The 10,695-nt window shown below is 42.0% G+C and overlaps 1 protein-coding gene across 3 annotated transcripts in view; it reads right to left on the bottom strand.

The window, feature by feature from the left end:
- Nucleotides 1–10,695, bottom strand: part of NMD3 (NMD3 ribosome export adaptor) — a 68,801-nt gene that overhangs the window by 6,642 nt on the left and 51,464 nt on the right. For all 3 annotated transcript variants that reach the window (XM_018553964.1, XM_018553963.1, XM_018553962.1), the window contains exons 13-14: nt 6,185–6,257; nt 2,175–2,281 (exon numbers count right to left, since the gene is read on the bottom strand). In XM_018553964.1, coding sequence (XP_018409466.1) covers nt 2,175–2,281; nt 6,185–6,257 — 180 coding nt within the window. The remainder of the gene's footprint in view (nt 1–2,174; nt 2,282–6,184; nt 6,258–10,695) is intronic.

The raw sequence follows: 10,695 nt of genomic DNA, 5'->3' as shown, positions 1-10,695 counted from the left end.
ATTTAATTAAATTTGTCACTAAATTTTGGGGTTTAATAAGGAGTTGCGCTAATATTGCGCAACATAAAAATTTTCAACTACCACCATTTTATTCTATAGGGTCTTGGCATTCAGAAAATATATAATGTTGGGGGGTTTTATGTCATTTTCAGGCCTAAAATGTGGAATATAACATGGGTGCAAAAAATGAAAAAAGGGCCTCAGTCATGAAGGGGTTAAGCCCAACATGGATTATGGATCAACTTAAATACTATCAACTGCCCTCTGTCTGGGAACTGAGCTGAAGTGGATACCCAAAATATAAACAATGTCTTCATAACAGTTGATAAAGTTCCTCTTGTATAACAGGGAAATGATTGTGAGGCTGATTAAAGGGAAACCCTTCAATACACATGGCATGACACAGCACAGGTGGAAGGTGGCAAGCTGCGGGAGAGCGCAATGTACGCTGCAGCACTGTGTTCCAGGTGGAGTGCGTTCCAGTGCCAGGTTCCTTCCCTGCTGTTCTTAGAAGTAGGTGACCACTACCAGTGATATTCTTCCTATATGCGATATGTGCAAGGATTTGAGTTGTCAGTGAAATACTTTTATTATTGACACATTCAAAATAATTACTGCACCATGATTGGTGCTCTCTTTCTTGTTTTTTTTAGACCCAATGTGGCCTGTAACTGGACAGTGAAAGAGGAGAAGCACACTAATGAGCTAATCCCTGTGCAGTCCACAATAGTAAAACATGTTTTTGCAGTCATCGGAAGCCCGCCCCTCAGGGGGGTGGGCTTGCGATGATCGCAAGTACGATCTGCCTGTCCAAGATGGGCAGATCGTACCTTTCTTTAATTACTTTACAACCCTCGCAAGCTAAAAGTCTTGCGAGGGTTGTAAAGTGTATGGCCACCTTTAGACCAGCAGCACCAGACAAATCCAAAGAACCCTGATTAACTGCTGCCTCCCCAATCAAAGTGCTGCTGTGCAGGAAATTACAGGGGGTTGATTTGAAGACAGATGCAAGTCCATATTCTAGCTACATGGAAAAATGCATTTAATGATTTTATTGAATGTATAACTGGATAATTTTTATGTATCTGCATGGAGTTCAGTGTTAAAATCATTTTAACCATATTCAATATTTGTATAGCATGAAGCATTCTAAAACACTGAATAGCTAACTTAATGCTGCAATAGGAAGCATGTGTTTGCAATCAAATGAAATCAGATACATTGATGTAAAAGTAATGAGCGCAGTGCTTCATGTAAACAAGATACTTGTATTCATTTGTCTGGATTGCCTTCACTGATAATACACGTAAATACTGAAATCACTGAAGAGCTCTTTAAACTGATCTTCATAACACAAAAGGTCACCAGACTGCACATAATGTTCTTTACAAGACAAGTGTTAAAATCAAACATTACAGAAGCGTTGCGCTGAGCGTATATGACAATTTTATCTACCACCACCAGGGATGGATGAGTGGCCTCTCAGCTAGTATGTCCAACATTTAAGCATCCCTTACAATAATATCTGAAGAGTGGCGTTCTGAAGAAAACCTGTTACATCTTGTAATAAAACAGAAGCAGGCAACGACAATTCACATTTCTATTATCTCTATCCAAAAAACAAAATTAAAATATGTGTGTGTGGATGGATGGAAAAAAAACAAACAAACAAAAACATAGTATTGCAGTTTGCAATGATACCTTTCTTATTGGACTAACATAATATTTAAAAGACAAGCTTTCGAGAGTTAACCTCTCTTCTTCAGGTCAGACGCAAGAAGTCAGAAGAGAGGTTAACTCTCGAAAGCGTATCTTTTAAATATTACATGTTAGACTAATACGGCTTACCTATTAACATTACACACAATAATGTATATATAATTATATATACACACACACACACACACACACACACACACACACACACACACACACACACACACACACACACATATATATAAAGGGGGAAAAAACACACTGATCTATATGATGTGAACAAGCCCATCATTTGTAAAGTGAAGAAGCTTTCCTTATACATGCCACAGACTTGCAATGTAAAAATGGAGATGACCTTTGAAAAGGACCATGTCACACAAAAAAAGGACCATGTCACCCAAAATTGAGAAATATACCACAACCCATAACTGTGAGCCAGATGGTTAGTAAATAGAGACCTTTCATCATCTGTGTCCATGTCTTCTCTGTCTCTCTCCAGCTCCTTCAGCTTCCAGTTTCTCCTCCTCTGTCTCCTGGCCCGATCATAGCTCTTCTTGATTAGTATCTGTATGAGATGGGAAAAGGCAACTATAAGAACACCAGTATGATAGAAATACATGGGCAGTACTAGATTCCTTCTAAAGATGCTTCTCGTTGGGCTTTGTCTGGCTTATTTCTGGAGCACTGACCCTGAATAAAAGTCAGAATTTAGAATAGAAAATGTTTTAGCATTTTGAGAAAGCTTTCATATGAAACTGAAACATAGCTGCATTTCTTGTTTCACATTTCTGTAAAGAAATCATTTGAAAAGTAAAGTTTGTACTCCAAACAGACTATGTTACGTGCGCTAATCTTTCACCTATTAATACCAGAAACATTTGAAATATGGACCTCCCAAGTGTAAGCGACTACAGCCAGAAAAACAATGAACATGTAAAAAGCTGTTTACGACAATGACAGCTGGAGTTTAGTGAAGCAATCTAAGGCTGAATGATTCTAGTGATGCTGATTAACTGTAGCAGTGCCAGACAGCACTGAACTGATGCATACTGGATTTTCACAGATCTTGACACAACAGGCAGACCTATAGTGACCACATCATCTAAAGTTGAGCATAATATACTTATTTCAAGAAGATATAGAAGAGCATCAGCATCTTAAGGCAGCTGAATATATTGCACTTATTTTTTTTCACATCCCAGAGTTTTTTTTCAAATTTTTACATCCCAGAGTTTTTGTTTACCGGTATGAGATAATGTTTTTATTAAGCCTTGCAGTGGGGCTACCCCTGCACTGCAAGGGCTAACTGATCGCTTTTGTCTACGGATAAGAAAGCTATACTCACCTGATCCTTCAAGCCAGCTTGTTCTTAGACTGGTCCTTCCAGCCTTGCTCCCCCTCTGCTGCAGCGGCCTAAGAATCCTCGAGTCATCACGTCCAATATACATGGGGACGCCGAGAGACATAACATTACTGAAGCGTAGGAGGAGAGAGGCTTGAGGGAGTGATGGGACAGCTGGTCAGCTCTGAGGTTCAGGTGAGTACAACTTGTTTTTTATGTGAGACAAAGACAAGCAATTAATCCCTGCAGTGCAGGAGTAGCCCCACTGCAAGGGTTAATACAAATGATTCCTGGAGTTGTTCTTTAAAGTAAACAGTCAAAATGAAGCTTTCAAAGACTTCCTTGGCAAAAACGAAAATTGAGCAACACAATTGAGTACTATTTGTGATTTTTTTTTTTCCCAGTTTGTAGACGAGCACTACAAAGCTCCAAAACAACACCGTGAGAGTCCAGAATAGTACTTTATTGATTCCACAATTATCAGGAAGATGACAAGGTTTAGTCAAAGTGTTTCAGGGGCACAACAATCCCCCCTGATCAGGGTTCAAGCAATTCCTTGCACACAATCAAGAGGGCTCGAACTCAGGAGCCTGGCCTTGTGCATCGAAGCCTAAAACGAGTATTCAGTTATTGTCATTAATAGACAGCTCAAACAAGCTTGCAGGGTGTGTAGCCTTCTTCTGGACCCAAGCAGTACTCCGAGAAGAAGGGGACACCCCGAATGCTTGTCCAAAAAATTTAGCTGTTAGTGCAAATAAAGTATCATGAAAAGTATCATGAATAGTACTCAAATGTGTTCTTACAAGTGCGCTAAAATGGCTACAATCTCTGGACAAAAATGTAACAAACACCAAATTATGCTAAAATTTGTATGCTAAAAACTGGAAGTCTTGTTTGCAAAAAATAAAAATAAAAAAAAAAGTTTATAGCTGCAGTCCGGATGTTTTTGTGACGGAATTACCTAAAATGTTACCAAACGGCATCAGTAGCCTTATACTGGCCACACACACAATACAATATCTATAGTGTCAATGACAGTGACTCTGGAAAGGCGCCCCCGCTCCTCAAAAACCCCTTACCTGGGTTCACTCAATGCTCCTTGCTCCTCCAAAGCAAGTGAGAACCCCCGGTACTTCCAGGTATGGGGGAGCACGTGACCTGCTTCTCTGTGACGGTGCCCAGGCCTAGCAGTCAGTCTCTAGGTCTGAGTATTGTACATGGCCGGGGCTGATTATAGCACCGGTTGCAGAGGAGCAAGGAGCTGCGAGGTAAGGCGAGTGCAGAAGGGTTGGGGGATATAAACATGGAGACAAGAGATTGACCGTTCTAAGCATTATTCATATCTACACCCATTTAGGGCAAAGTGACAGGTTCTCATTCTGAGCACTAATGAGGAGGAGGAAGAGGAAGACTTTATCAGTGGGTAAGCAGAGTTCTTACAAAAGGAACTTTGCCCTGGATGGGCATCTATCTGTGGAGAAAAAAAAACCTGTGCAAATGGTTTACTGTATTTACCTTTAATACCCAAATGGGAGACTTAAAAAATGAGAATCTCTTCATCGCCCCTTCTTAGCACGTGAAAGACTGAAATGGCAATTCCACACAACCACAGCATGGCTCCCAATACCTCCCAATGGAGAAACAGCCTGTCAGCCATTTAAAAGCAGATGCCACCTGATACCTACTTTCATAAGCCTGAAGAATCTACTCTGTGTGCCTCTCCAAAAACTAGATTTGCTTTCCCTGAGTTCAAAGACTAACCCCTTCTAACACTCCCTGTCTAAAAAGAGTTCCCTCACTGGCCACACAGCGACTCTAAATGGACAATGGAATAGCAGCTGGAATAGATTATTTCTGAATTGAGGCCACAGTAAATCATTTCACTCCCACATCTGATCCAAATCCTGCTGCTTTCACCTCTGTAGCATCTCCAAAATATACTCCTTCTTAACCAATAAAAACACAAAGCTCCTCATTCACTCACTTGTTATCTATTGTCTTAACTATTGCAACTCCCTCCTCATTGGCCTACCTCTACACAGGCTATCCCCCCTTCAGTCTATCATGAATGCTGCTGCTAGACTCATCCACCTTACCAACCACTCAGTGTCTGCAACCCCCCTCTGTCAATCCCTCCATTGGCTTCCCATCACCCAATGAATAAAACTCAAAATATTAACAACCACTTACAAAGCTCCACAACTCTGCCCCGGCTGTATCTCTAACCTTGTCTCAAAGTATCACCCAAACTGTCCTCTGCGCTCCTCCTAAGACCTCCTGCTCGCCTATGACCCCATGCTTTCTAGCTCTCTTGTCAACTCCTCCCATGCTTGCCTCCAGGACTTCTCAAGAGTCTCTCCCATCCTCTGTAACTTCCTACCCCAGCCTGTCTGCCTATCTTCTACTCTGTCTGCCTTTAGGGGACACCTGGAGACTCATCTCTTCAGGGAAGCCTATCCTACCTCTACCTAACCGCTGAATTATCACTTTCTCAAACAACTCATTCCCACAAAGCTACCACCTTTTTTATCACTTGTCCCTCCCTTTTAGATTGTAAGCTCTCGTGAGCAGGACCAAAAATTGTATTGTAACTGTAATGTCTTCCTTATATTGTATAGTGCTGCGAAAACTGTTGGCACTATATAAATCCTGTATAACAACAACTAGTTTCAGAGAAAGGCATACAGAGGATCCTTTTAAGGCTAACAAAGGTCATAGCTTTTGGTGGGAATTGACATCTTTTTCTGGTTGCCTGAAAAAGGCAACCAGAAAAAGGGAAGGCTGTCAAATCAGTGATATCCTAAAGCAGGGGTAGCCAAACTTTGGTCCTCCAGCTGTGGTAGAACTACAAATTCCAGTAGTCATTGCAAGGCTGACAGACACATGTGTGACTCTCCAGATGCATGATTGGATTTGTAGTTTCACCACAGCTGGTGGGCCGCAGTTTGCCTAACCCTGTCCTAAAGCAAAGTGAGACGGTTGATAGTTTATATGTACAAACATACCCGGCATTGTAAACCATAGGAACAGCTTCGTCTAGCCCAGAACTTAAAATTCATAGCTGAAATTGCAGTCAGTTTATTTCTAAACCCGAGGGTGCCATCTAGGGGACAGAATACAACTTACCACATCAGGAATGTGATGAGGGTTCATCTTGTTAACAAAGTCATCATTTACGTTACAGTTTGCCAAATCAAATCTGAAAAAAAAAATTTGCAAAAAAAAAAAAAAACAAACAATGAATTACAATTGCGAATAAGGAATCGGAAACACAAACAACTTTAAAGTGGGAAAACTTATTCTGCTAAGCTTGGTATTATTTGCAAGTAGCTGCACAAAGCAGATCATTAGGGAAAAGCAGTGCTGGGATGCCTGGGAGGTGTGTGTAATTTAGCAATACACCCACACACTCTCCAATGGGAACAGAGTCTCTGAGCACTCCAAATAACAAACTGCTCAGGAACAGAAGTGACAGCCAGCGCTACAGGGCACACAAACGGTTCTAAAATAAAACACGAATATACCCTATGGAGTTTACTGTAAGGTAAACAGTCGTTCTGCATAGCAGCTCGCTGAACATGTTCTATATATATTATATATATATATATATATATAAATAGGACTAAAACACAGCAAGCAATTACTCTCCTGAAAATGTTGCTGCTATCTATAGATCAAGAAGAAGGTCATGCTGCATCCACTACTTTAACAGAACAAATACAAATACCTTTGTAATAGATTTCCTATAAAGATCAGGCTTTAGGAGAGAAATAAAAGAGGCGCACGGTGTACCGGGATTTGTTACTAAACATATTATTGGTTACAATGCACTTCTGGAACTGCTGGGCCACATATTCTGACTAATTAGCTGAAGATCACACAAGATGTTCTGGCCTGCTTCAACTTCCAAACCTAATCCAGACATTTCCCATCATACTTGTGCAGTTTTGGGAAATGCTTGCAAAATGCAGATAGAGATTTGAGTCATTATAGTCAATGACACAGAAACTGCAAGAACAAAATGAACAGAAGAAGTTTGTGTGCAGACACTTATTTACTGCTCATCGTGTCATAACATCTAAGAATTGATTAACCACTTGCTGACTGGGGTATTAAACCCCCTTCCCATACAGGCCATTTTTAATTATTTAGCGCTGCGGTACTTTGACTGACATTTATTCCGTCATGCAACGCTGTACTGAAATACATTTTATAGCATTTTTAGGGGACAGATAGAGCTTTCTTTTGGTGGTATTTAAAAACTGTGGTTTTTATTTTTTTACTATACGAAAAAAGTTCTGAAAATTTTTAAAAAAACAAAACCGGTTTCCCTACCTTATGTTATGAAACATTATTACACCATTTTTTGGTAAAATATAGAAAAAGGGGTCACGTCGGGTAAATAACAGCAAAAAGTTTCCCAGCACACTCACCAGCCAGCAAGCAAAAAAATTTCTGCAGAAAATGTGAAAGCCGCACAGCCGCGCCAAGGCACCTCTATATAGTGCGGTCCTAACTCTAAACTATGAGAGTCTCCATCTTGGAACACATGTGGCAAAATATAAAATTGGGTGCAGGTTTGTCAGGAGGAAGCCCAACCTCCCTTAAAAAGGCACAGGGACGCACAAAGGAACCCGCACATCACAACGGCAGCCCCCCATGCGTCACCTCTGTTTTTAACCTTAGCGGTGATACAAGATTTTTTGCATGCTGGCTGGTGAGTGTGCTGGGAAACTTTTTGCTGTTACTGTTTAAAGCCCTTTCCATGTGCACCTTGCTGTAAAGCTGGTAACAAATTGATGAGTGCGTTTGCCATTTGTTTTGCTTGATGTCTGGTAAATAGGCACCAAACATGTCAAGCTTTAAAATTGTCTGCGCCCGCGAAATCGCAAAAAACTACCATGCCTAAAATTGGCCATAGGTGACGCTTTAAAAGCTTTTACATGTATTGTATAAACAGCCATTGTACCACAATGTTCTTCGATGTATAATGTGCACTTTTGTACTAACAAACTTTTTTATTTTTTCCGAAAACAAAATAGAAAATATTTTAAAAAAAAGCTTTTACTCATCAGTTTAGTGTTATCAGTGATTGATGGGCCTAGAATCATTGCTCACACTCCCATGTTTGTGACCCCAAAGGTCACCTTGGGACCCCCAAAGAAACTGATGAAACAGAGATCTGCTTCACCAGCTTTTCTGGCTATAGCAGCCAGAGAAATGACAGCTAAAGGCAGAAGTGATGTAACACACATCGCTTCCACCTTTAGGGCCGGTTCGCACCACAAAGTCTACGTTCCAGAGCGTTCGGCCTCTGGAACGCAAGGTGACCAGCTCCTATCCGTTCTGGTCCAGTGTGATCTGCAAAAATAACGCAAGCACTATTTTTGCAGATCGCACTGGACCAGAACGCAGGCACTTATGTGCCTGTGTTTCGGGTGCAGGCGACTACAGGGGGCGTGGCTGCGGTGCCATTGACTTCAATGCACTGACACGCCCCCTCCCGCCCCTGAACACAGGGAGCCGGCTGCTCTGCGTTCCAGAGGCTAAACGCTCTGGAACACAGACTTTGTGGGCAAAAAAGCCAAGTGCTTTTTGTGGGGAAAAAGGTGACGTGAGTACCTGCACCTTTATGCCCAGAAAAAAAAAAAAAAAGTACTGCCCACACTAATATATGTTCAGGGGCGGGAGGGGGCATGACGGTGCATTGAAGTTCATGGCTCCACAGCCATGCCCCCCACCCGCAGTGTGATCACGCCTGCTTTCCGAGTGCGGCGGCATGGCTTGGCACGTCAATACACCGTCACGCCCCTGAACATATATTAGTGTGGCCAGTGCTTTTTTTCTGGGCATAAAAGGTGCAGGTACTCACTGCACCTTTTTGCCCACAAAAAGCACTTGGCGGCCATCTTTGTTGTGGGCAGGGTTGCATTGCGCTTGCGAACGTTTGGTTCCACCTTTAAAGAAGAACTCCGAGTAAACTTTTTCTTAACCCTTGCAGTGGGGCTAATCCTGCACTGCAAGGGTTAAGTGCTCCTTTTGGTCTAGGTGCAAAAATAACAAAGTTATACACACCTGAACCTTGCAGCCGGCTGGCTATTAGAGTGCTCCAGCCCGTCTCCTCCTCTGCTGAAGGATTGTTATGTGTCTCAGCGTCCTCATGTCCTATAAACAGTGTATAGGATGTGATGACTCAAGGATCCATAGACCACTGGCGCAGAGAGGGAGTGAGACTGGAAGGGCCACTGTAAGAGCCAGCTGACTCAGAGGATCGGGCGAGTATAGCTTTATTATTTTTGTCCCTGTGTATCCCCACTGCACGCGTTAAAGGAGTTCTACTTTAAACTGCTGTATATCTTTGCTGTAACAAAAGCTTGCGGTGCTTTTGTTACAGCAAAACGGTGTCTGTCACAATCCCCACCAGAGACTAATGCTAAGCAGTCATCAGGATGCACACCAACCTTATAAAAGGCCGAGAAGACCTTGCATCTACAGGACTTACACTCAAAGTGGAAAAGTTTAAGCATGTGGTCTTCAAATTCAAAAAGCAGCCCCTATGCCTAAACCAGGATAGCACCTTCTAAGGAATCCCCAGGTAAGAACAAGAAGCCTTTATCCATATCTTGAAAATAACAACAAAGAAACCTTTAGAAATGCTTAGTAATCCCAACCTACAAACACATACTTCTAGATAACTGCTAATACCATTGATAATGGCTTTTTATTCTTTGCATACCTCTTTTCTTTCCCAGTCTTCTGACAGTGGCCATGTTAACTAAGGACGGGTTACTAGCTCTCTCCCTTGACTTCCTGGAACTCTGGCACATGTGACCATGCACATCATCTCAGGGGAGGAAAATGCCTTTCCCTGAGATCTCGTGAGATTACAGGCGAGATTTCCCAGCAATGGACTGCTGATATAACCTTCCCAGGATGCAACACTTCTGTACATTACATCATTTGTTCCAGGAAGTGGATGAACTCGATTTGTTAGTACAAGTTTGTTTAACTAATGAATGTAAGATCCCGATGCTGGCGACGTACACTGTACGTCGTCAGTCACGAAGGGGTTAAGTTAGAGCTGTAAACTGATGTGCTTTTTAGTGAAAGGGTGTAAAAGTCCACTTTAAACCATGTCTGAGATCTCACCTGATAACCTACAACAGAATTTTCCAGCCCCTGCCTACTGGTGAGAAAAGGGGAGAGCAGAGAATGTTACACTGATGGCTGATCTATCTCTTAGGTGTAATGAGACATAAGTATAACTTGCTTCCAATAATCATTTGCTGCAGTTGAGTAGAGGGACTATTCCAGGTACAATGACATTTAATTAGTTTTTTTACTACGGGCGGACGGCAAGAGGTTAATATTATGAAGAACTTTAATTTAAGACTGTTTTAGAACAATAAAATATTTTTAATTGCTTTCACACAGCTATAGTGCAACTACAAATCCGATCATGCATCTGCCTCTGGGATCATTTAACCTATTCATGTTTTCAACCACAATCGCGTGGGACTGCGAAGGCGGTATTGCGGCGGAAAGCCGTGCGATCTGCCTGGTGCGAATGAAGTGCCATTAGAAAATAATGCCCCCTGCTCTGTCACCGCTCCTCACCCCCCACTGATACCGCTCCA

This window comes from Nanorana parkeri, unplaced genomic scaffold, assembly GCF_000935625.1.
Source record: "Nanorana parkeri isolate BGI_ZX_2015 unplaced genomic scaffold, ASM93562v1 scaffold136, whole genome shotgun sequence".
Classification (NCBI taxonomy): Eukaryota; Metazoa; Chordata; class Amphibia; order Anura; family Dicroglossidae; genus Nanorana; species Nanorana parkeri.
This window is presented reverse-complemented; position numbering and strand designations above follow the sequence as displayed.